The 27982-nt window shown below is 41.2% G+C and overlaps 1 protein-coding gene across 1 annotated transcript in view; it reads right to left on the reverse strand.

Annotated features, from left to right (window-relative positions):
• fam184ab (family with sequence similarity 184 member Ab) overlaps positions 1 to 27982 on the reverse strand; it is a gene marked incomplete at both ends in the record, with an annotated part of 160713 nt that overhangs the window by 100402 nt on the left and 32329 nt on the right. The window contains one exon of the mRNA XM_080047789.1: positions 4478 to 4597. Within this exon, the coding sequence (XP_079903915.1) occupies positions 4478 to 4597 (120 nt within the window). The remainder of the gene's footprint in view (positions 1 to 4477; positions 4598 to 27982) is intronic.

Here is a 27982-nt window from a genome sequence, read left to right on the forward strand (position 1 = left end):
GAGGTGTAAGGGATTTATAACCCAATGCAGTTTAGTGTTTGAGTTACGACCCTCTATGTTTAGCACCGACCGAGCCCGGGTCGCATATATAATATCCCTTCTTTCGGAAAAGGCCCTTTCATGGGCTACAGCCTTATGGGATAGGCAGACTCCAGTCTGCGCTGACGCGCCCCTCTTCATGGCGGAGATGAGGCGTGTGTTCGACCACGACGTTAGTGGCCACGAAGCAGCCAAACGCCTCCTTAGGTTACGTCAGGGCTCTGCAAGCGTTGCAGAATTTTCAATTAAATTCCGGACTTTAGCTACGCAATCAGGTTGGAACAGGGAGGCTCTAGTGACCACTTTTAGTCATGCCTTGTCTGAGAGAGTTCAGGATGAGCTCGCTTCCCGTGAGGTTCCAGATTCACTTGAGGATTTAATCTCATTGGCTATTAGAATTGACAACAGAATTCGTGAGCGCAATAGAGAGAGAAAACAAGCGTACACCCACCAGATGTCCGAGGAGTTTAGTATCCCTTGTGAAAGACCTACCCTGCCTGAAGGGTCCCTTAACAATGATGATCAGGAACCCATGCAAATAGGACACACACGGCTTACTTCCGTGGAAAGACGGAGGCGTATGAGCAGTGGCGTGTGTCTATACTGTGGGAGTGTGGGTCACTTCATTCGCCAGTGCCCCTCAACGCAGAAACACAATAAGCAGGGAATCAGGGTAGGCGTGTCAGACCTTGGGGAGGTCTTGCAGAGTCTTAATAATTCCCCTCCCGTGGCCAGTAGTCGCACCCCTTTGTCCTTTGAGTTATTTTGGGATGGACACTGGCGCACCTTCTCGGCATTTGTTGATTCAGGAGCAGCAGGTAGTTTTATGGACTCAACCCTGGCCCGAAAGCTCAATTTACCCATTTATGATCTTCCTTGTCCACTCACAATTACTGCAGTGGATGGGCAACCTTTGGGTAGGGGTAGGGTTGAGAGGGTCACCGGCCCGATTTTCATTCGCATTGGCAATCACACGGAAGAGATTACGTTCTTTCTTATTGATACACCTCAGTTACCCCTCATTCTGGGACACCCATGGCTCAAGGAACACAACCCTCACATCAATTGGAGGACTGGGAGGGTGATGAGCTGGGGTCCAAACTGTGCATCTCACATGATGGAATCAGACTCGGTTCAACTCCAACCTGTTGGATGTGAGCCCCCTCCTGCCACAAGTGCCTCGGTCTCAAAATCTCCCAGTTCAGTAGGCCTTCCCTGTGCTACCCCCAGTGACCGCCTGACTCTTGGGGTTATTGAGACCTTGACCCCCTCTGATTCTTCGCCCTCTGTGTCTCTTCTGGCAAATGGGGTTCCTGCAGAGTACGCTCCACTTAGTGAAGTCATTAGTAAACATAAGGGCCGTCCACGTTCAAAAAATCGGAGGCTAAATGCCTTATCTATACGATTCCAGTGTTCAGATAGTGACAGTTCTCCAGAGCCCATTGTGCCCCTTACCCGCATCCGTGCCCCACTGACCGGGGAGATTGACTCGGTGGTTCAGGGGGCTCAACAGCAGGAGCCTGACCCAGGAGGGGGGCCCCAAGGCTGTCGGTATGTTCCGGCACGAGTGCGATCACAAGTTCTTGAGTGGGGCCACTCCGCACACCTCACAAATCACCCTGGTGTTCCTCGCACTATTGGTTTTCTCAAACGGAGATTCTGGTGGCCCCGGATGGGTAGAGATGTGAGCGAGTTTGTGGCAGCTTGCAAAATTTGCACCCGAAACAAGACGTCACAACAGCATTGCCGCCCTGCCCCAAACTATCGGGTGGGTCAGAGGGTGTGGCTCTCCACAAGGGATCTCCCACTGCGGGTAGAGTCTCGCCAATTGCCGCCACGTTTCATTGGTCCCTTCAGGATCATTCGAAGGATAAACCCCGTCACTGTTCGCCTCTTGCTCCCTCGGTCCATGAGGATTCACCCTTTGTTTCATGTTTCCCACCTCAAGCCAGTCGGTTCCAATCCACTAGCACCTCCAGGGAGGCCTCCACCCGGGGTGGGTGGGGGGTCCTGTTGGAACGTCAGGTGCCGTTCCTTAGAGGGGTGGTCCTGTGAGGAAACGGAAGGTTCTCCGTGAGAATGGTGACTGATTCCCTCACTGCAATCTGGTGTGTGGCACTGATTGGCTGATTGGACCCAGGTGTGAGGAGATGATATATGCCCTGAGATCCCAGTGCTCTGTGCTGCTCATTATCTCACCTTAAGAGGTAGTGAGAGGTTGTCTCTTAGTGCTCCCTGTGTTTCAAAGTTTTGTGTGTGTGTCCGTTCAGCTGCTTGGCAGCGGTGGTTTTGTTCTTGTTTTAGTTTTCAATATTAAAAGGTAGCCTGTGTGGCCCTGCACAACTTTGTGCTTTTTGTTTTCTCCCCCCCCTCCCAGTGTCGCGTTGCGATTTAGTGGTTATCCCTCCGGGGATAACTTTTAGAAACCCCTTGGTCCGCACCTGTGTCCCAAACTCCCCCCCGAAGCCTTACACTGGTGTGCTGTTAGACTTCAGGGTTGACCTTGATTTAGCTTATTATGAAAAAAAAAAAAAAAATCTAAAATTATTAATGAGGAACATTCAATTCAGTTCATTTCATTATATTTGTGTTGATGCAGAACCCTGAATCTTTCCTCCGGGCAGTAAAGATCTGTACACACACACACACACACACACACACACACACACACACACACACACACACACACACACACACACACACACACACACACACACACACACACACACACACACACACACACACACACACACACACACACACACACACACACACACAGGGGAAGAAAGTAATTCTCATAATCAACGATGACATATAGACCTGAATAATTAATATTCAGTTGATAAATATTCATGAGCTCGTACTGAATATGATCTGAGCTGCCATGTGATAGTATGAAGCTGCAGTACAGAGACATACTGCCAGCACACTGCGGCTACACACGAGCGTATGATGTTCAGTCATTCTGTTTCATCTTGACCGACTGACCTGCCTGTGACTCTATCTGACCACAGTGAGACCATAACTAATAGTATAAAGAAGGCTGTTCAAAGAAGAGAACGCTTGTTGTCAAAACATTTTTTTTGTCAAAATCAGTGAATATCCTAACGATCCGCTACCTGTCAGCACTGTGTGTGTGTGTGTGTGTGTGTGTGTGTGTGTGTGTGTGTGTGTGTGTGTGTGTGTGTGTGTGTGTGTGTGTGTGTGTGTGTGTGTGTGTGTGTGTGTGTGCATGCTGAACAAAAATCCAAGGTTAATACAAACACGTGGCTCTGTAAACTGGTATGTTGCCAGCTACAATGGCCCTTTTTTGACATACCATTTACAGAGCCTGGGCTGTGTATAAGCAACAGATGTTTTTTCAGCACACACACACACATACACACAGTACAGACAGCTAGAGGATCGTGAGGAAATGACTGATTCTGATAAAAAAGTGAATTTGAAAACAAGCATTGTCCAGGATCACTGACTGCACCTTTAAACAATTAAATAAATAGTAAAAAAACTAGATACAATGAAAAACTCTCTGGTGGGCCTACCCAAGCCAAAAAGCACAACGCTTTGCTGATTCATCTATTTAGCAATAAAAAAAAGTAATGAGTTGTCAATCATTTTAAAATACTGTCATAATGCATTTATTTATTTCTCCAAGGAAGCAGAGAGTTATTACATCACTTATTTAAATTGATGTTTATTCACACTGTTTCCCATTCTTCAGACTTTAAATATCTGCGAGTCAAACTCCCTGCCATATAAATGCCATCTCCATTCTCAGGACACCAAACGTCGATGGGATTCAGTTACATTACATTTCAAACAGAATATCCACAAGGAGAAAAATAAACTTTTCTGACAGTTTTTCATCAAAGTACTAGGGCAGATGATAAGAATCAGAGGACATTCGCTTGTCATTAAATGGGACGTTTGTGTCTTACAGATAAATAAAAATAAAAGTAAATGTATTAAACATGTTGTAAGAGCATATAAGGGCTTAGGTATAAGTAAGAACCAATCTTTGTTTGGACAAACCAAACACACGCACACACACACACACACACACACACGCACACGCACACGCAGATGCAAACACACACACACACACACACACTGACGTCACACCATACAACCGCTGCAGTAAGGATCTTTCATTTGTACGTTGTTCAACATATAGAGTTAAAGGTGGAGTCAGCTATTCTGTATAAGACTTGTTACCTGATTTATTTTTATTTTTATTATTTTGGCAACAAAAGTTCTCCAGAATCACCGACTCCACCTTTAAAGAAATGTCAAATAAACCTATGATGTTTTCTACTGCAAGCAAGACTGGGACTCTCAATCATGCAACCACACAATGATACAATTAAAATGCGTCAACAAGAGGTTAATCCTAGTAGGTAGAACATCGTGTTAAAGTCTAAGGGCTTACACTCAATACCTGTAGTATCTTCTCCCTGGTCTCTGAAAGGATCTGCTGCACCTCTTCTTCATGGGCTTCTTTCAGCGTGGCGATGGCCGCCTCGTGCTCGTCGTTTTTGGTGTTGAGAGCGTAGATAACCTGGAATGCAGAACAAGGAACAGAGAACAAAGGCCATTAGCTATGTGAGACGTGTTCATAATCAGGAGTTATTGCAGTATTACAGCTAGGGCGTGTGTGTGTGTGTGTGTGTGTGTGTGTGTGTGTGTGTGTGTGTGTGTGTGTGTGTGTGTGTGTGTGTGTGTGTGTGTGGGAGGGGGTGATGGGAGAGACCGTCTGGCTGTGCCTCAAATAGCTGCTCGGGCTCAAACAACAGATTAGGCTAATTAATATCACTATGAATGAACTGAGCAGAGCATCATAGTGTGAGGTTAAAGGAGGGCAACATGGGATGGTTATCGCTAAAAAAAAGGATTCTTAAGGTTTGGAATAAGGAGATAGACCCCTGCTTCAAAATGTGGCTCATGGAGTTCTCTAGTACTCTATATATGGAGAAAATCCGTTAATGGGATTTCAGGGAAAGCATAAAAAATGTAAACAGATATGTTGAATAAATACGAGAATTTGGCAATATCAAACTTATTATGTGTACATTTGCGTCCCTTTCAAAACCATCTAGATGTTGGATAAAGCAGGGTTCAAAGCTTTGTTTAGTTTTTTAAAACATATAAAAGAAGTGTCTAAGTTTTTTTAATGGAAAGTTTAGTAAGTCCTTTAGAAGTGGAGATTCTTTGGTTCAGAGTATTGAAAAAAACGAATGGTAAGAAAATGGCTTGGTTGAATATGTTTGTATAGGAGAAAATACAGACGTAAACAGACAATGTTTAGTTAAACACACACCTAAATGTACATACAAGTATGAAAGAAGACATATTATGGAAGCAAATTTTCCAAAAATCTCAAAATTCACTAGCGCTTGTCTCAGCTGAAAGCATCAAAAAAATACTTCTAAGCTGTTTTGTATATGTCTACATTTGAGCGATACATGTTTCCATTCCCACTGTTGTTGGGCCAATGTCATTTGAAACAACAGACGAGCATCAAGGCAATATATAGGCCAACCGTTAAAGAAAAAAAACCCTTGTCACACTGTCAAACGCTTCTTCTTACAGCTTACAGATCAAATGCAAGTGAAGACATGAGGCAGGCAGAGGAATGCTAATTAGCGCCGCGTTGTAGCGTGTATAATGCGGTTGAATTACAAATGAGCAAAGATGACAAGTAAATGAGCTGTGGTGTTGGGGCTGGTGTACAGTATACAGTGTCTTATATGAGAAGCCTTCTAGCTAGCTGCATGATGCCTTGATGTTTTTTTTTTCGAGTATTAGGTCAGAGGCATTGGCAGTGGTGGCAAACAGTTATAAATCATAAATGGTGTGTGTGTGTGTGTGTGTGTGTGTGTGTGTGTGTGTGTGTGTGTGTGTGTGTGTGTGTGTGTGTGTGTGTGTGTGTGTGTGTGTGTGTGCTGCCGTGTATTACTGTGGGATAAAAATAACGCAAGGCAAAAAAAAAAAAATGTTGTGCATGAGATTGACCTTTTTAAAATCCCCTTTCCCAAAAATACATGCAGCCATCCAGAGAGCGGTATAATCTGACAGCGCCAGTGATCCCCGCTTCACAGAGAGAGAGAGAGAGAGAGAGAGAGAGAGAGAGAGAGAGAGAGAGAGAGACAGAGAGAGAGACAGAGAGAGGGTGAGAGAGAGAGAGAGGGTGAGAGAGACATAGAGAGGGAGAGGGAGAGGGAGAGGGAGAGGGAGAGGGAGAGGGAGAGGGAGAAAGCACAGAAATGGGGTTTTAAAATTTTACACATGAAAAATCACGGAACTGACGCTAAACTCTTACGCGCTTATACCCCATACACGATGTGAGAAACAGAGGGGGGGGGGGGGGGGGGGGGGTGGTGTGTGTGTGTGTGTGTGTGTGTGTGTGTGTGTGTTGCCTCTTTGAAGAAGAAATTTAAAAAAAAGTAAATCATTCACGGTGCTAAAGAGGCGTTGTTTACTGAGTCCGTTGTAAACAGAATTAGTAGAAAAAGAGATAAGTGAAAGAGTATTGAGTGAGGAGAGAAGAAAAGAGGCCGGAAGCTTTTATTTGAAACAATGCAATGCAATATTTTTAATGCCTCGCCACGTCTCGCCGGGCAGGTTTTTTTTTCCACATTTGTTTGTTTATTCTTCTCTCTAACTCACACTCGCGCACACAGACACAGACACAGACACAGACACACACACACACACACACACACACACACAGACACACACACAGACACACACACACACACACACACACACACACACACACACACACACACACACACACACACACACACACACACACACACACACACACACACACACACACACATTTAAAAAAAAAATAACAAGACTATACAGCCATGTTGATACATTGGAAGTTGCCAAGTAGTCAATTTAAAGTATGTGGGCTAAAATCACAGATTTATTCTAAAGAGGGTTTTACAATATGTCCTTGTTTGTGCTATGTTTGTAGTGTTCACAGATGGGAAGAGCTCAGAGTAAAATGAACCTGTCGAAAAACATTCATTTTGCTCAAAACCAAAGCATCTTTTTCCTCTCCGCATGTCTGAATTATTCAGTCGGCTCGGTCCCTCATCAGCTTAGGAAAGTGGATGGAGCAGATGTAACGGTTAGAGGAGCTAAAGCCGCAGTCGCACACACACACACACACACACACACACACACACCACAAGATAACAAACATATCATGTACACACATGGTGAACTGAACACATCAGCGGAGACTGGCAAGACACAGTTGCATCCAAGTTCATCAGCGTAATTTGGCTGACAAGTGGTCAGAGGCACCAGGAGGCAGTAGACAATTGTGTGTGTGTGTGTGTGTGTGTGTGTGTGTGTGTGTGTGTGTGTGTGTGTGTGTGTGTGTGTGTCACAAACAATAGGAAAATGGCAATTGATGCATGAGACATGAAGAATGCCAATACTGTCATCATTGTCTTCATCAACATGAGGGATCAACAGATGTTGCATTTTAGAAGCCAAAATTGTGTGTGTGTGTGTGTGTGTGTGTGTGTGTGTGTGTGAGCAGCAATCCCTTCTCATCTACCCAGATCGATTGGATACGTGTCCTTAGAGAGTTTGCATAGATGACAGTGTTGCCAGGCGGATCGATAAAGTGACAGAGAAATGCCACAGAACCTTCATCCGTCAGCTCGGGAGAAAGTCACGGCTGAGAAACACGCAAAGACACAGCCGAGCCCTGCTAGAATGTGACTGTCAGACACTTCACAGCTGAAAAAAAGCCTTATATTTTAATTTAATTATTATTATTATTATTTTTACAATTGTTTACTTTTAAAAAGGTGCTCGAAGGAACTTCTAACTTTTGTTAATTATTGCACCCCCTTTGGACAAAAGCGGTAGTGTTTTTTTTACTATGCCAGCTGTATTTCCAGGGTGAGGGACCCAAGACAAAGGCATTAAAGGCCTACTTCACCGGTTTGAATATGAAGGTGTATTAAATTCTGAGATCCTATGTAGTATAAATGTGCGAAAAAAATTGAAATCGGTTCATCCTAGCCTGAGAAAAGGCAGAAAGAGTGTTTTTTTTAACCCTATATTTCTCTCTCTCGTGACATCACAGAAAGAGAAATATAGGGTTAAAAAAAAACTTACTATGTAAATATTACTGTGATGTCTTTTACTGTGACATCACAGTAATATTTACAAAGTACGTTTTTTTTGTTTAACCCTATATTTCTCTTTCTGTGATGTCACGAGAAAGAGAAATTCAGAAATTTTTAAAAGTAATATTTAAAAGTTTGGAATATGGGGGACTATATCCGCCTAAAAGATTAGAAATAACTATTTGATATCAATGTTGGGTGTCTCAAAAAGCTTATACAAAAATGTATGGAAAATAAATGTTCATAATGAAACTATACGTAAAGTGTCTAGAAAGTTTTGATTGGACTGTGTGGGCTGGGGCTGTATCAAACGGTCTCCACGGCAACATTGTTTTGAAACAGAGATCCGCCGTGATTGGTTCTAAATACTTATGATGTCATAAGAACCAGAGCATTGCGTGCCTCTTCTAAACCAAATTTTGTTAAGTTTATCAAACTTAAATCTTTAATTGGATTGATAAATATGCCTAACTCTTTTCAATAAAAATAAGCAGGTTCAATAAACAAACTGCAAACAAACTGCAATGTCCAAAAATACCAAACGAATGTCAAAATGTGTAAATGTAATATATCAAACATCCAGTTGTATTGTTTGTGTTGAAATCGTAGCTGTCACACTGGATGATATAAAGATTAAACAGAACGAGCCCTTCATTTATTGCCTCATATCTCAGAGCAGCACTTGTTATTCTCAGATCATCTCTGTCAGTGCTGTAAGGATATTGCAACCTGTTTTCAAAAGAAGTCACTGTGTGTGAGTGTCATACGTCATATTGTCCATAAAGTGTCTGTCTGCTGACGTGATGGAGAACAGGGCGTGTTGCTGCACTAGTATCAGGCATATGATGTAATTCTTGGTAATACTTATACTGGCAGATTTATTCACCTGTTTTAAAGTGACTACACGTAACTTTTCCTGCTTTAGCTGTCCTAAAGACCTTTGCAGAAAGTGAAATAGAGACCGCAGAATGCACGCCGATGTTGTAATGTATGTTACAATGGAAGTACACTTTGAGTTTAGCACCGTTTGGGAAAAATAAGATGTTCCAGTCTGTCTGCCGTACATCTTCTATATGTCTAAGTACGTGGCAAAAGCATTAAAAATAACTTTATAATAATATCTTTTCAATTATGCTTCCGTTTGCTGTTGTATGGCATTTATGATCATCACAGGAAAAACCTGTTTCATAAACATTTAAAAGTTGAAACCTAAAGGGTCCATTATAGATAAGCACGTCTCGCTAAAGAAGAATTCTACAATGCTCCCAATACAAATACGATGTTAACTGAAATATATTGTGGGCTATATGGTAATGACCAATGCTCCACCCAAAAAAAACATTTCTTTCAACAACAGCAGTGAAGGAGTCCAACAGAGGTGAGTCATAACTTTAACGAGGTAATAAAAGACAAGATTCTGTGGCTATTAAAGCAATACATGCTGTTTAATCATCGAATTTAAAACACTAAAATCTCAATTTTCGTCACTTTAAAATGCCTTCGAGTGCACATTTATCCCCTCTGCCTGCCAGCATTACCAAGCAGTTTGCAAGCTTTCCCTAGAGATAGCTAATATTTTCACACGATAGCACTGCTCTTTTGTTATCCTGCTGATTTGTTGCTATCGCCAGCCCTAAGGGACAGGAGCGTGATACAGCATAGCTCCATGTCTTTCTAAGATGAAGCGTGGACGGATGTTGATTTACTCAAAATCTGAAGGATTTAGACGTTTATTGTTGAGAATAACCGCGCTAAAGACTGGAACTACAAGCCTCATCCTCTTACAAGAGCAGCTGTGGAGTAGTTTGAGTTTGTCAGCGGGGGGGAGGGGGGGGGCTGCAATTCAATAGTCACATTTCTTAAATGTTCAATATGTTTTTATGAACAAAATGTATCATAAATCAGACAATTAACAAAATACAAATCCGTCCGCAATAACCTTCAGAATAGTGCTAAGAATGATTCTGGAAAGTTTAGTTGATATAAGGGCTTTAGAAGTTGAGATTTTTTGGTTCAGAGTATTGAGAAAAAATAATGTTGATATAATGTTTTTTTTTAAGATGGTTGTATAGGAGAAATATACAGACGCAAGAAGTCAAGGTTTAGAAAAAAATAAACACCTATACATTTTGGACCTTTTATAATATGAAAGAAGACATGTTATGGAAGAAAAATTGTCTAATAAATATTTTAAAAAATTGACCAGTGCTTGAAAAAACTATATTTTTACCTGGAGTATGTGCCTCGCCTTAACATGAACACCAAACAGAGAGAGTAAACACTAATCTTAGCTATAGGTTACCCAGAATGCATTTTGTCTTTCTTCTTCAGACTCCAATGTGCAGCTGAAGACTTCTTTAACCTAGCAGAGGTAAAAGCCTCCAAATTGAAGTCCATTAACGAAGCTAATTTCTAGTTTCCACATCAAAGGGCTCGTAAAAGTATACGAACCAAAGTACTGAACAAAGAAACTGACTTTGGGATTTTTTTCCGCAACCAAAAGCTGGCCGCAGAAATGTAAAACAGGTGCCAAATTATGCTCGGCAATCTCCTCTTATTTCACTCCCACGGGCCTGAACACACACACACACACACACACACCACTACACACACACACACACACACACACACACACACACACACACACACACACACACACACACACACACACACACACACACACACACACACACACACACAAACGACTACACACACACACACACACACACACACCACTACACACACACACACACACACACACACACACACACACACACAAACGACTACACACACACACACACACACGCACACACCTTAATCATCTCAGCTCGAGTCTCTACACGAGTTGATGTGACTTTGATGATAATGGCGTAGTCTAATGACGACCATTTCACTACCTTAGCACTAAAGCCAGAAGTCATTCCCCACCCTGCGGCAGTCAGAGCAGCCTTGTCTTATATGGCTGCAGTGGGTGTGTGGACATATGGAGAGAAAATTGCACCAGTGATGAAGAATGTACTAGGCAGCAAGTTCACACTGATGAAAGTAGTGTAGTGCAGTTGGACGAATGGCTGCCACTTGGTCTCTATAACAACTACTTTTTCTTTTTTTTTTTACAGATCTAACGACATCATAGTTTGACACTCTGTCCAACAGTCCATCTCATGAACTCACTAATTAACACGTTACATCTCGTTTGTTTAATGAGTTGAAAAAAAAATTAACCATAAAAATGACAATTGGCCGTTTTAACAGGAGTTAATGTGCCAGACGGTTTCTTGGCTCCAACTTAGTTCCCGGGGCAACCAGCGGAAAGACTACAGGAAGTTACTGGGCCAAGATATAGTCAGACATGTGAACCCTAACCCTAACAGACATGTGAACCCTAACCCTAACAGACATGTGAACCCTAACCCTAACAGACATGTGAACCCTAACCCTAACAGACATGTGAACCCTAACCCTAACAGACATGTGAACCCTAACCCTAACAAAATGGCAAATGGACTGTTTTAATACTTTGGCTTTTGTAGATAAAAAAGACAAGATGTTAATCACTGAGGTTTTGCTTTTTCTACTGACTGCTGGTGCCAGTCTGCAACATGCACTGAGGCATGCTAGTATATCACAAAAGGCTGTCACAAACAATATAATTTACTCCTTTTCAAAGCAGGTGGGAGTCCAAAAAAAAAAAAAGTTTTTCCAACTGACAGGCCTTGCAGATATGAATCAGTGTATTTTGGCAGCGGCTCATCGATTTATTCACACTTGGGGATAAAATCGCTAAACCGAGCGGAAGGAGGGCAACTGGGAGACGCCACATTTAATTGCTGCAACAACTATTGATGTGGCAGAAAAGCTTTCAGAGAAAAGACGCTCTGCAGCACAGCGTAGTCAGTTTAGTGGAAAACTGGTTTTTGCAAGCAATTAACTTCATCATTACGGGCCGCATGCCAAACTAGTGTCGTCTTGATGGGAAGCCAGACTCGTTTTCATCACTATATTCCCTTGTGAACTTTCTGGAGCTAAAAGTATTTTTCAGGAAGGAAGTAGGTTTATATTTGACTAAAGAAATGTCCATGGGGGGTGCTTGTGGTGCATTGGGTAAGAGCAACCCCCCCCCGCCCCCGGGCCCAGGCCCTGCAGCAGACCGGGGTTTGAATCCCGCTCGGGTCAGTTCACTGCATGTATTCCTCTCTTTGCCCCATTTCAACTCTGTCTCTACAAGTCTGTCAAATAAAGCAAAAATTCCAAAAAAATATCTTAAAAAAAAGGAAATGTTCACCTCATTATAATACTTAAAAGTCATCTCATGGTCTTGAACTATTGACCAAAGGGTTATGGAGTCTATCAACTTATCAGTGTTTTAGTCATTTTGAGGAGGAAGCCATATTCATCACTAGTCCATAAAATCTTTACGATGGTTTTGAATATGAATTGCCTGAACTGTGATGGGACATGAATGCGTAAGCCTCCTGAGCTGCAGTGAGGTATTAACAGGTAATTACCGTTACCTCATTGCACCCATTATCATTCAATCATTGTCTAATTGGAAATGTAATTTCTAATTTTGAGGAGGGAAGACTGTGGAAACTAGTAACACTCATTTCTGGCCTCATTACGTTCAAAACAGGGTGATGAATATGTATGTTACTGAGATATAGTAAAGCATGAAAGAGCGTTATGAGCCAGGTTATTTTAAATCCATACATATAATACACATCCTCACAACCTCTCTCTGTCTGTCTTTGGACAAGAGCCTGTTGTTAACTTTCTCAATATTAATGATTCGCTAGTTGAATTCCGTCACCGAAGCTAGTCTTTTTTTTGCATAGCACATTTCCTGTTTTCCCAGGCCTTTCTTGTGTTTCTACAAGGTTTAAAGTGATATGCACATTTGAAGTTATGAGTCAATACTGATATTGGCCTTTTATTAAAGATGGTCCCGGTCTGGTCTAGTGTCATTGAGCACAGATGGAACAGATCAAATCGGTATCGGACTGTTGACTTTAAAAGGGAGATTTTTTCTTGACTCAGACTGATTTCAGTGCAATAATACAGTGTAATTAGATTCCACACAGGTTTGCATACATTATTTGGGCATACTTTGTAGTGTTGTTGTATGAAAAATAACATTTGAATATGAATGAAAACCAGCCATCTGTAGACTAAAACCAATATTGCCGTTAGTCCATTTTTTTTTTTACATCTGTAACATGCTGTATCACCGTAGCAACTCTTCCCCTAACGAAGTCATCTCAAAGTTTCCTAATTCTAAATAACTAAATTGCACCCAGCACAGCGGCAGTGTGCCATCTCATTTCCACAGCCTCAATGTTATGCGTTTTACTTGGGAGTGGATTTAACGAAGCAGAGAGCGATGGGAGGCCTAATTACTTTTAATTATAATGCGTCTGGCTGTGATCTGCTAAAAACTGTAAGGTGCACCGTAATCCGTCAGCTAATTATGGGATGCTCTGTGGTGTGGTGGCGTGAGTGTGGTGGTGCGGTTGAGATGGGGGTTGAGCCCATGAGTAAAAGGCAAAGTTTGGGCTTAATTAGACTCTGTGATCAGTGGATGATGGATCAATAGTATTAATTATACCAAATGAACTGCATCAGAACCGGATTTATAAATAATTAGGGAATAAAGCTCTGGAAAAAACTTCATCTCTACATAAACTAATGGAAATGCTCTAAATGACAATATTTTTGGGGGGGAATTTGGTAGAAATGTTGCCAGTAGTTTACAGAATAAAACCAAAATGTCCATTCTACTCAAACATATGCCTATAAATAGTAAAACGAGAGACACTAAACATTTGGACTGGTCTCTTAATTTTTTCCAGATCTGTATATGGGGAAGAAGAAACAAAAGTCGTGGCTTGCTTGTTACACGGGCCGAGAAACCAAAAGGAAGTGAGGCGCACTGCAGATCTAGTCTGTTTTTGGGGAAAAGCTTTTAATGCAATTGCCGTAAGGTAGCGTTTGAACACTGCTGAATAAATCAAGAGGCCACTCACCACAGTTATGAGACGAGAACGTTTGAACGCCTCAATGGTTTAGACTGCGGATCTTTGACTATATAACTCAATGTGGATATTGACTTATATTTCCTATATTATGCGGAAAAATATGCCTATTATAAATTGACTTTGAATACGAGCCTAAACTGAACAGGAAGAGAACTGCCTCACACCATCCCCAGTAAAAGATTTAGCACTTTGTTTTGTTTAGAACTGAATAATCTCCGACTTGGATGACATTTCCCCCAAAATATGAGAAGAACAGATAATAAAAGAGACGTCAAAAGGTGCAGAATGGGCCAAAAAAAATAAAAAAATAACGCTTTACACTATCAAATAGAATAAATCAAAGTGTTTCTTACTTCATAAAGTGGTGTCCAGTAGCGTAATGCTCACGGTAAAATACAATGATCTGACACTGTGATCTCAACATTTGGCCAAAACACATAACTCAATATGAAGTGAGAGATCCTTAGTTAGACTGGAGTGAACTTGATGAATGACAACGCTTCGACACAAAGACAGCTCGTAGAGTTATCACTGAAACATTTAGAAGCCAAAGCTGTTTTTTTTTGTAACCGTGCGGAGGAAATGAAAAAGCTGTCAACAAGTCCGGCAGACCATCAAATTATATGAGAGAGAGAGAGAGAGAGAGAGAGAGAGAGAGAGAGAGAGAGAGAGAGAGAGAGAGAGAGAGAGAGAGAGAGAGAGAGAGAGTCCTATTTGACTTAATTGAAGTTCACTCTTCAATATTGCATTTTTATTCTGATGGATAAAATATCCTCCTAGGTGATCTACTCAGTCAGGTGCCTTGTTGTGTTTTTAGAGCTGCGAAGGCTGAAGGAACAGCTGACATTATGAGTAAACAGAAATCATCGCTTTTCAAACTTTACTTTTTAGATAATAGACTTCTACGTACAGAGAAATATGCACTGGTTTAATAAAGAAATCTTGTGAAGGAACATGTGAATCCAGGCCTGGTGTTTAAGAAATAACACTAAACACAGTTGGCGTAACATATGTTGTGAGGAAAAATCTAAAAGTTAATTCGGCCAATGGAGTTATTTTTAGTTTACAAGCTGATTGTTAAGAAAGCTTGGCTGGATATGTAACCGATCATCAGTTATTCTGGCCCACAAGCATATGGCTTCTTAAGTCAGTGTGTGTGTGTGTGTGTGTGTGTGCGTGCGCGTGTGTGTGTGTGTGTGTGTGTGTGTGTGTGTGTGTGTGTGTGTGTGTGTGTGTGTGTGTGTGTGTGTGTGTGTGTGTGTGTGTGTGTGTGTGTGTGTGTGTGTGTGTGTGAATGTGTCTCTCTCTCTCTATCTCTGTTGTTTCTGCATTACATAATCTAAACAGTGGGGTTGTCTCTAATTGAATAATAAGCACCATCTGGAGGTATAGTGCAGTAGGTTTTGAGTGCATTGTATTGTTCTTTCGGCATCTTGAACATTCACACACACACACACACACAAATACACACGTGTCTCGTAAATGAAAAAGAGCTTATGTATTTTGTGCAACACACACACACAATCATGCATCCGGACAAAGTAGTTCTTGCTGCGGTAACTTATTATTATTACTAGATGATTCTATATATTTTTACCATGATTTGAAATGCAATGTTCAGAAAACATTGGAGAGGGGCATCATGCATGTTCTTGCTAAGGTGCAGTAATTCTATGTTGATACAGGCAGAAAGAAAATGAGTAAAAAATGTCAAAGAAAAAGTCTTGAAGGCTCAACATGAAGAACAAAGTCGGCAAACCCATAACTCTCTGCTCTACTTTTCTGTCTTTCAGATCTCAATGGAGTGATTGGGATGCAGGCTGGGAGCTGCTGTCTGTGGCCCAGAGTGTGTTGTGGAGACCCTGAGTTGATTATAGCCTTTCCCTTTGTCTCCTTTCATGTTTTCCAAAGGTCTTGGCCCAGTGTCTCGCATTGGACAACAGCTCTTTGCTCAGGTTTTTTTTCATTAAGGCCGGATTGACTGGTTCATCACACACTCCCTTTCAGGATTCAGAGTACTATCGAAACTAGGTATAGCTGGAAAAACTGTCAGCTTTAATTCTTCTCTGACTGGCTTTATTGAGCGTAGTGTTGCCACCGTTGAAATCTGGGCGGAATTTGGAGAAAAAGAAGCATTGTGTAGCCAAAACTCTTTCCCATCAGAGGACTCGGCATGTCTACACTATTCACTTCCAAAAAGTCAATGTTTAGTGCCAATGCAGTTGTCCAGGGATACTTTGCCATTATCAACGATAGGGCTGGTTGATGATGGGTACCAAACTGGACATTGACAGTGAAAGATCATGATGGATGGATGGATGGATGACATCTCGGGAGCAGTATTTGACTATGGTCAAGTCAGCACAGCAGTCTCTCGTTTTTTTTTGTAAGTCAAAGCACTGACTCCTATACTTTTTCAGCTGTGACGGTAAATGCACAGAAACGGCTCAGGGAGAGTCAAAAGGCACAATGAGCAAATTTCTGGTTTAATCTTTTACCATTTTTCGACAAAGGAAGGAAGTCTTAAATGGATGGGATAGCTCAGTAGGTAACACCACTGACTTTTGTACAGGAAAATAAGGTTTGATTCCTGGAGGGAGGTGTGTGTGTGTGTGTGTGTGTGTGTGTGTGTGTGTGTGTGTGTGTGTGTGTGTGTGTGTGTGTGTGTGTGTGTGTGTGTGTGTGTGTGTGTGTGTGTGTGTGTGTGTGTGTGTGTGTGTGTGTGTGTGTGTGTGTGTGTGTGTGTGTGTCCTTTGGCAAGACCATACAATTGTAAATCGCTTTGAATAAAAACTTCTGCTTAAAAAGGCTACGAAAAAATAGGCCTATAATAAAGTCTCAAGCTGGGTTGTTTCTCTGCCTGCAGATGTCCACAACAACATTGTTCCTCTGTCTTCAACAACTACTGAACTGTACAAAAAAAAGAATAAAAAATAAGAATTGTTTTTTTTTTTCATTTTTCTTCTCAACATCAGTACAAATGTCCTCGCTCGGTTCTGCAGCTGTTGTTGTAGCAGAAACAGCATCAAACAGATGAAGCAGCGAGCCGATCGCCCGCGGCCACACACACACACACACACACAAACACGTCAACTCGGGGGCAACTTGATTATTTTCTGCTTTAGTTTCCCATTCAGTTCTGCTGCTATCTGTCTGTCTGATCTGCTGGCTCGCTTCCATCTCATTCTTTCCCTGACGGCTGCTGCTGCTGCTCACACTGGGTCCACTCAGAATTCAATTACAATGTGAAAACTGATTTTCCACCAAAATCACTGCATACATGGTACAATAGGGGACCAAATCAAGCACTGACACATAGCCTGTTTATGCATAGGCATTTTTTTTTTGGGGGGGGGGGGTATGCACCTGTAATTCTTATTTAATTTAAATGTTCTATTTCTATTCAATCGATTTAAAATGTTTTATTTCTATTCATTCGCTTTTCTAATGTGTATTATGTATTTTAATCTTGCCCCTGTAACACACTTTCAATGGCCTTGTGTCTGAATTGTGCTATATAAATAAACTTGCCTTGCCTAAATATTCAGAAGAGATACATTTGTCCTCCTCAAGAAAATATGAAAGAAAACGTCCTTCTCACGCAAAGAGGTCTTCGTTCTTATCTGTAACAGTATATTTCTCTACCAGACACCCCTCAAGTAGAATGTACCATCCTAACCTTGCACACACATTGGTGCATAACATCATGTCACCAAAATGCAGGAAATGAAGTGTTGTGTCAAAACCTACGCCCTTGTGTTTACGGGTGCGTGGCATAGGCTGACATCCTTCATCATTTCTGATTGATGTATTGTAATAAAGATGGATGATTTGGGAAACTAACAAATCCTCATGAATTTATCCTTGTGGAAATACTGCTTGTTCCCTTTCTATCACATCAGTTGGTTCAGAAAGAGAGATATTTTATAACTAACTCTTTCTCTTCCTTTTCTGTGTGTGTCCTATGGGGAAAGCAGAATGGGATGGGATGGGGTGGAATGGTTGGACAGAGGATTAAATAAGCGGAGAGTTTATCATTTCATCCCTCCATCCATCCACCACTCTCTCTCTCTCTCTCTCCGCGCGCTGTCACCAACAGGCTCGGAGGAAAACACGGTGATCCGATTACGTTGGTGAATCTGTGTGTGTGTGTGTGTGTGTGTGTGTGTGTGTGTGTGTTTCAGAGAGAGAGAGAGAGACAGAGAGAGAGAGAGAGAGAGAGAGAGAGAGAGAGAGAGAGAGAGACAGAGAGAGACAGATGTGTATTTGAATTATAGACAAGGCACCCCCTGTCCTGGGCTGGACAGAGAGACTGTAGTGAGACTGAGAGCTTAAATCCACCACAAAAGGCAGCATGGACGACAGCCGGAATTGCGGCTTTTTGGAACAGCACAGAGGTTTTGAAAGGCTGCATAGGACGTCATTATTAAAAGGAATTGTTCCATTTCTTTTGGAATAAAATATGGCAAAATTGCTTGGTGGTACAATGAAGTGAATGCATGGACATTTGCTCATATAGTTTGTATTGTAGGCAGTAATCTCCCACTGACTGTCATACTCAAAATACAGCAGCATAAGGTTGTCAGGAGGACATTTTAAAATTCAACACGACAAACAGAAAAAAACAAAAGAAATACGGTAGAGACACGTATGTAAATAGGGTCTGAAATGTAAAGAACATCTGAAGATCGTGATGTTTTTTTGTGTCAGAAAAAACAAAGGATCAACGTTCGTCAGGTGACTGTCTGACATTCAGTCAGAATGTCAATGCAGGAACGTGATCAGACTGTGTCAGCAGGAAACAGCCCGTTGACAATTACAAAAGAGAGGAATATTATCGTTGGGTTACAGCGCATAAACCCCTCATTACAAAGATGAGTGAACATTTGAGGGTTCAGTGGGGCGTAGACCAAAGGCACTGTGTGTGTGTGTGTGTGTGTGTGTGTGTGTGTGTGTGTGTGTGTGTGTGTGTGTGTGTGTGTGTGTGTGTGTGTCTATAGAGAAGGATGTTGGGGGGAAAAAAGGTGATTTGTTCAGATGAGTCATCCTTCACTATATTCTCCAGGGGGCGTGTGCTTGTTTGGCGTGTAGACATCAAGAGAGCGGTACAGGCCTGACTGTTTGACCCTTACAGTGAGGGGTGTCCGGTGGCTTTGTTAGGCTGTGTGGGGCATATTGCTCCCACCAGGATCTAGTTCTGCGATTGTGCAAATGCCAGTTCGCAGTTCCTTCTAGGAACAGGTCCAGACATACTATAACTTGTTGATCACCCTTTTAAAAAAAAAACTAAATTACAAGACATTATCAAAACACTAGCGCTGTTCGTAGCAATCATGACTAGCAACACAAATAAGCTGGACTGGTCATGACTGTATATCTACATGCTAGCAAGGGAAAGCCAAAAGCAAAACATGATGTATCCGCCGCTGTTGTTTCTGTGCTTAAACCTACTTAGTTCTTAACTGTAACAATATCTAGACTGTACCTTCACTGTCCCCAAAACTGAACCCAGTTTGTTTTACAACTATAGGACTGATATGTTAGAAAGCGCTTTACACCAGCGTCATCAAAACACCAAACGAGAGAATATCTTAGAAGAATTGTGTTTGTCCCTCTGGTTCCAGAGACTTGGAGAATCCATGCAAAGGAGTATTTGAAGTTGTTCTTGCGTGATTGATTGCCAAACCCCTAACTAAGACGCTTTATGTGGCTTTTTCCTTTTATTTCTCGCCCGTCTGTCTGTGTGTTTTATGTCTTTCAGATACCTGATTCTGCTTTTAGCTGTTATCACAAAGCTGCAGTTGTACTAGATAAAGACACAGGAGAAACATCACAACGTGTTCCTGTAATTGCATTCATTATAATGTGTTTTTGTCTGTGTGTCTTAATCTTTTAAGACGGCCCTTTGGATTATTTTTTTTCCTGTGTGGGTTCTTTCATGTTCATTCTTAGGTGTTTTGGGACCAAAACAAGAAGAAAACAAAACGTATTAACTTCTTGTTCATCCAGTGCTGTCCGTGTGGTTTAATCATTTAGACAAGGAGAAGAGAGAAAAGATGCTGTGTTAGATTGGAAAGACGAAGAAGCAAGATTAATCCGTTTGTGACATGCGACCTGAACACTGTGTGTGTGTGTGTGTGTGTGTGTGTGTGTGTGTGTGTGTGTGTGTGTGTGCAGGGGTTGACACTAAGGTTTCAAATGCACTTGCCCATAGGGCAAGTACAGGTAATGTTTTACTTGCCCGAATGTTGTGTTCACTTGCCCAAAAAAAACTGTTAAACAATGATATATACAGTATAGGCTAATTGAATTATACATTTTAGCGATCTCTTATCTCTTAAATGCAAACACTGCTTACTAGTCTCATCCTGACCACATAAAACGAACAACAATTCATATAAGCCTATATCATGACATCACACACTACACCAAGCGCTTGGTCCTGCTGCAGCATCGTGAAAGGGCCTCTTTTTGCCATGCACCTTGCCCAGGGGCTCAGAAAACTCAGTCTAGCTCAGAGTCAAGCTGAATGTTAGCTTCCACAGAAAATGTTTTACTTATTTAAAACGGTCACATTGTGCCAAAAATTGATCATGTGCCATAAAATTATTAAAGTCCACCATGTTAAAGCTATTGCCCAGTTATACTGTAAGTAAGGAGGGGGATCATTAATTTCTATTCATATTGATACCATTATAAAGACTCCACAATCCAAATCTTTATCGATACCTTTCTATTATTTTGTTTAAAGAGAACTGGTATTATTGCTTTAATTGCTTACAAGATGAGCAGAGCTCAGGATAGGACTTTAAGCAGGTCATAATTCCATATTTAGGCCTACTATTTAGTTTATATTGCTGGGAAAACAAGTTTTTTACCCAAACTGTAGGCTATTATTCAAGCTTCCCGCGAAAAACTCAAATTTCTTATTTTCTTGATGTTACATTTGAACACATCATGATGTCATTTTATTGACCTTTGCCTAATAATCATTTTACTGAGCCGACCTGAACACATCACATTTGAACCGTTTGCGATTTTTTTTTAGCTAACTAGGTCTTATCCTGCAGATTTTAATATGGATTTAAAAACTATCCGATTTTTTAACTGCGGGACTTGTCACTTGCTACAGTCTCTCGTTTGTTGATCACCGCTGCATTGAATGAATGATGAGACGGTGCGGAGCCCGTCTGCAGCGGCAGCGGCTCAGCAGACAAGAATTTTTTTTTTTTTTGGAGACGGAGCGGGTGGAAGGAGTTTCTTCAAGACAGTCGAAGGTAGAACACTTTTACAGTCCATGATGCGGTCCAGTGATGGAATAATACGCTGAAGTAGGCCTAATTAGATGAAGATGACCCGACTCGATATTTAAAATTATATAATGTGACCTAGCCTACTGGACTCCATAGCGGTATCGATAAGCTCAAACGTTAATGATTTCTGGGTTTTGAATATAGCGGAACCAGGTCCGTAGGATAGAGCCGGCTTTCGGAACGTAGACAGCGAAACTGCGCGCACACAGGCTGTGTGTGTGTGTATAGTGTGTGTGTGTGTGTGTGTGTGAGAGAGAGAGAGAGAGAGATAGAGAGATCGAGTGCGAAAGAGCGACCGTGATGCTGCTGGCTGCCGCGCGCAGCTGCTCAATTGCGAATATAGCCGATCTATTTTGTGTGAGTTAGCGGGGGAAAAAAATGTTTTGCAGACTGTAAAACACATGAATACATAGCCTAGACTACAGCCAAACCCTCTAAAATCCACTTGCCCGTCAGGGCAACCAAGAAGCAATCTCAACTTGCCCAAACATTATTTTCAGTTGCCCCGGGCAAGCGGGCAACCGTTAGTGTCAACCACTGTGTGTGTGTGTGTGTGTGTGTGTGTGTGTGTGTGTGTGTGTGTGTGTGTGTGTGTGTGTGTGTGTGTGTGTGTGTGTGTGTGTGTGTGTGTATCACTGCCTTGATCTCAGAAAATGTCACCGCAGGAGTGGACAGCCACAAGAACGCAGACAAAGAAAAAGGGGTTTTCAGCCGAAGCTCGTCTGTCTCTGTCATCAGTTGGACCTCAGTGTGTGTGTGTGTGTGTGTGTGCGTGTCTGTCAGGGTGTGTGTGTGTGTCGTCTGTGTGTGTGCGTGTCTGTCAGTGTGTGTGTGTTTGTTATCTGTGTGGGTAGAAAGATCAGAGATTCTGGACCAATGTTGCCTGATTTACGACATAAGGGCGCCTTCTGCCCTCCATCCATCACATCAAAGAGCCCATCCTCTACACACACTGACAGTCTTATCCTCTACACACACTGACAGTCTTGTAACAAACTGTGTACATACATATTAGGTTAACACAACCACACCCTCATGTTTTCCTGAGTAGGCTCCACAGCTTGCTAAGCACCTCAACTTGAATTTGAGTCAGAATCTGAGCCTCACAGTAGCATATGGAGGGTCTTACTGGTCTCAGTGCGATGGCGTGTTCTTGCCAAGATGCCATGTATCGCTGTGTGTATCCAGCCCGAAGATCACCAGCCTAATCCCAGGATTTTAGGGGCTTTGCTGCCCATATTCTCTCCGTGTACGGCAATCTAGTGAATTAGATATTTCAAAATTGTATTACGGTTATGTAATGCTAGAATACTAGCTCTTTCTAAAGGGGAAAATAAACAGGAAAAAGGTAACATCCCCAAATCCATGTCGGGACAAGCCCTTTCTCTGAGAACATGCTGTCATTGTGTTGTTACATTTTCCCTTTATCGTGCACATGCACACCAATAGGCTATTTCATTGATAGTTGCTGTAAATTCCTGTGAATTCTCAGCATTAATCGCTACAGGTCGTCGTAAAATGCTGCTTTGCTGTTCTCGGACTGACTGATACAACACAACAGTAAATAAAGCTACATCAAAGACATGAATGCCTTAAGAAGAAAAGACCGTAACACAGACATTTTCTAAGGTTAGGGAAATTTGTAATGAATATCCAATCAACTGGCTTAATCATGTAAAGTGAAGAACTGTTTGATGTCCGCAGTGAAGTCAGGGTTTAAGGTCATGGTTAGTATGCCATATGTCAACCAAGAATGAAAGTGATAGATAGATAGATAGATAGATAGATAGATAGATAGATAGATAGATAGATAGATAGATAGATAGATAGATAGATAGATAGATAGATAGATAGATAGATAGATAGATAGATAGATAGATAGATAGATAGATAGATAGATAGATAGAGCAGTGCTGTTTTTTTTCCACTTGATTTGAGCGCTGTGTTTGGTTTGTTTCCCTGATTCATTAAAGGCTGAGCCAGGAGCCAAGCAAAGTAAATTTGGTCTACATCTGTTGATCACGTCTCTGAGCCAAGTGAAATGCCAATATGGCCCTATAGCAGACCACCATGAACAAAAGGGAATATTTAGTGAGCTGACTGAGATCGGCTGCAGGGATTGAGATATTTCACTGATCTGGCTCGTTGAGGGAATAATAGGAGCTCAGTTAACAACTGTGCAAAATGTAGGGTTAGACAGTGAGACCATACAACACTCTTTCTGCCTTTTCTATGGGCTAGGATGAACCGATTTCTAAAATGTTTGCACATTTATACTACATAGGATCTCAGAGTTCAATACACCTTCATATTCCCACTGGTGAAGTAGGTCTTTAACATAAGCACACATTGATTGAGAAAGGAGTTAGGGAGGGCACTCTAAACTCCAGTACTCTCTCACCTCAGACTAGAATAGTTTACAGAGTGCCCCTCAAACTCTATGAACTGGTTTCCGTTAATCATTCTAAATCAACTTTAGAAGACCTGGACTTGTAACAGCTTTTAGATATTATATTTGATTCAGATTTGTATCTTTTTGTATGTGTTTGTGTGATTACTTGAATGTATTTTGTCCTTTGTGTTGTCTGGGAAATGTTAACCAGTTGCTGCTGCCTGTTTGGCCAGGTCTCCCTTGAAAAAGAGTTTCTTAATCTCAATGGGACTCAACCTGGTTTAATAAAGGTTCAATTAAAAACTAATTGACAACTAACAATTAATAAGCACCCAGGAGAGAGACTGAACAAAGTTAGCTAAAGTGACTCCTACATAAAGCTTGTTGATCTCTAGGGATAAGCCGTTAAGTGTCTTCCAATGAACCACATGGTATTGTTCACAATAGTCGGTACGTTGTGAAAAGGTGAAAGCATGTGCTGCTGTTTTTTATGCATACATTGGCTGTTGTGTTGACATGGTTCCAAATATATCGCCTTTATGAAACTCCTCAGCATCAGGAGTCAACATCAGACCTGCCTGCACCGCTACATGGTAGTTTGCACGATACACGATGTTCGTCAACAGAATGGTTAAGACATTGTGACATGGCTGGTGATTCAATATGGCTGAATATACATTATGTAAATGTTTGTGTGTTAACAGTCACGAATCAGCTTCTTAATATTAACGTGCTTGTGTTAGAGGCTGCCACATTTGATTTAAATTTGAAAATGTTTTGTAAATCAAAATTTGGAGTTTTAAGTATTTTGCATTGTGGTGCATCAGTGGTTGACCTCTCTCACGCCCTATTGATCGAACAATAAAGTAAGCACTAAGAATTAAAATGGAAGAGGGCACTTGCGAGCAAAGTCGTGGTGAGAACTAGTGCATAGAATTATTCTGATTGGCAAAATTACCACAATAGATGAGGCTGTCTATCGTCTTTTTTTTAAAGGAGCAACAACAAAATGTTAGGACTTCCCTGCTTGCCTAGTGCCAACCCAAGAAAAGCAGCAAAGAAACCAGAAATGAATGGAACAATTGACCTTATCTGACTGCCCAAGTTCTTCTACAATCATCATCACGACTCCGGCCAGAGGCTCGTGAAAAGGCCATAACCGATAAGATAGCAAGATTAATGTGAAAGAATATATGTGGCCCGTTGGCAGTGTGTCAGGATAAGAATTTCAGGATAATGTGATTAGAGAGAGAAATGGAATTGGGGCATTACTCGGCTGTATGGGGGGGTTGCATTCATATAAGTTAAAATTAATTGCGTGATAGTTCAAAATATGTTGGCAATTGACATTTGCGTAATGTGTGAGATTTGAACATTTCTGACGAGTAGAATTTGAAAAGACCCTGAGGTAAAAAGCGTTGCATGACAAACCATGTTGCTCCCATTGGACTAGAGCCAAGAGTCAGAATGAATGGACTCAAAAAAAAACATTTTCACCAGGACTATCTCTTATTCTACAAATAAAAACTGACATCACCACAACAGATGAGTGTTTGAAGACCTTACAATGGGGGGTATTCATTTCTGGTATAAAGCGCTGACTCACTCAGGGGAAAATGAGTTAATAGCATGGCAGTTGCAAATAGCTTAACTGAGAAAAGATGGCATGAAAAAAAGCTCGAAAACGTGATCGTCATAGAAATTAGACTTTCAGACATTCTTTACTCAAGAGCAATTATGGTGTTGCACTCAACTGTTACAAAGTGACAGAAGCAGTGGTGTGAAGAATGGAAAAATAGAGAGAGAGAGAGAGAGAGAGAGAGAGAGAGAGAGAGAGAGAGAGAGAGAGAGAGAGAAAGTAGTACAAACCGTGCCTACTCTCTCACCGCCTGCACACATGTACAATCACTTGGTAAAGCCGATGCGATTGCCTGTTGTCTGTCGCAAAGTTAAAACTCAAACGCAGCCCTACCAGATCAGACATGGGACAGCTGTGAGGGGAAGAGCTTTCAAACGGTTCGACGATCCACTGAACACTTCCTTAAAGGAATAGCTTACATTTTTTTATTTTTAACTTTGTGGCCTCAACTAGGGTTCAAGAAAACGGTTACTTTAACTGTGCGTTGGTTTTTGAAGAAGATTGGCAAAGATTGATCATCACTAGTTAGCTTAGCTCAGTTACTGGTAGTCAATCAGTAGCGTTAGCCTCCGTGGTTAATTAAGCTAACTAGCGATGAGCAAACTATGACAATGTTTTCTTGAAAAATATGAGCACAGTTAAAGGAGTGCTTTCTGTAGCGTTGTCGTGAACAAGAAAGTGAGGCAACAAGCTAAAAATATAAAAATGTTGTACAATTCCTTTTACACCGTCCTTCTTCTTCAAGACCTCAGGTCCTTGACAGCCACATGATTCATACCTTTTATATTTCAACAAGAGAACAGAAGAGAATAACTGTTGCCTTCTCTCTGCCCGCAATTTTCGGAGTAAATTACTTAATGCTGCTGAAAAGTACCTGCTTTCATGTCTTTCTTACCCATTACCTACTTAAAAGCGTGGACCCATTTCAAAGGAAGCCTTATAGGTCCAAATGCCTCTGTAGCCCTGCAGTGGTGTTTTGAAATCAAAGAAGAAGTTCAGGTAATATTGAATTGTGCCTGTATTTCAGAAGGCAGCCTTGTTATCTAGTGAAAGTGGAATCAGCAAAATTGCAAACAACACAGTCGTGCTCTGAGGATACAAAAGCAAGTAGAGAGTAAGAAAGTATAGAGAGCTTACTGGCCTTTGTTTAGGATCCTCTTTTATGTTTGAGTAGTAAAGTTTAGATTTATTATTTTTATGTGCTGCTCTTCCACGGATTGTACCAAATATAAACTGGTCAAATGGGCTGAATCAGGCTTGTCAATAAGTGGAAATGACACAGTGTGCCGTTCTCTAGATGTTCATAGTTAAAATTGTTTTTTTTTTCTCATAAAAATCTCATTTTGTGCAGTGTAAAGCGTAATAGAAAGAGTAGCGGAGCCAAACAACAAATTGAAAAAGCAAAATGGCGTTATTATCTTGATTGAAAATGTGCCAGGGCCATAAATATGTGGCCCTTCTGTTTGGTGCCGGTGCTAGGCAAGGTATTTATTTTTAACATGGGGGCACAAAGCTCCCTGCTCATTGCTGGCAGGCTGGCAGAAATATGGCTTTTATTCCTCCGTGATATTTTTTCAAAGCTAACCTTCAACAAGTAAAAGGACAAATGCAGGCAATACTTAAAGGCCTATTTGAAACACATTTCTCATTGGCCTTATGGTTGAGTGCCGCACTTGACATGAATAATTTTTTCAAATGATTTTCACAGATGTGCTGACTCACGCTGCTTCTCACTGGAGATAATGAATATTAAACAGCGGAACGGTGGCAGGATCGATATAATTCTTTATTAAAGATTGTCTCTTGATGGTTATAGCCTGGTGAGCTGCTCGTTGTAAAGCCAGTATACCGGCTGTAGCTCCTCATAGATCACATTGACATTTCATCATTGAATAGAGTTAATGCGAGACGCTGCAAGCAAAAACATTGTTTTACAAGCACCGGTAAATTATCAGACTTTTGTCTATTTTGCTTCCATAAGATGTCTTCTTTCATACTAGTAATAAAAAAGGTCCAACATGTGTTTTTTTGTACTAAACCTTGTCTGTTTGTGACTGCATACTTCTCCTAAACAACCATCTTTAACAGCAATTATCTCATTATTAACATACATTTTTCGTGTTTTTCAATAATCTGAACCAAATATCTCTACTTCTTTTTTTAATATATTTTTTGAAGGTGTTTCAACTTTTCCTCTGCAACAGGGAATGAGTCCCACTGGTACATGCTGCTCTACCCACTACACCACTGGGCCGCCCCGGAATATCTCAACTTCTAAAGCACAAGATTGGCACAAATCTTTCTGTATTAACCTTCAGAATACTGCCAAGAATGATTATGGAAAGTTTAGTTGATGTCAGTCTTACATCAACTAAACTTTCTAATTTATTCCAATTGTAAGTTAT

This window comes from Ammodytes marinus (assembly GCF_949987685.1).
Source record: "Ammodytes marinus genome assembly, chromosome: 19".
NCBI classification, from domain to species: domain Eukaryota; kingdom Metazoa; phylum Chordata; class Actinopteri; order Uranoscopiformes; family Ammodytidae; genus Ammodytes; species Ammodytes marinus.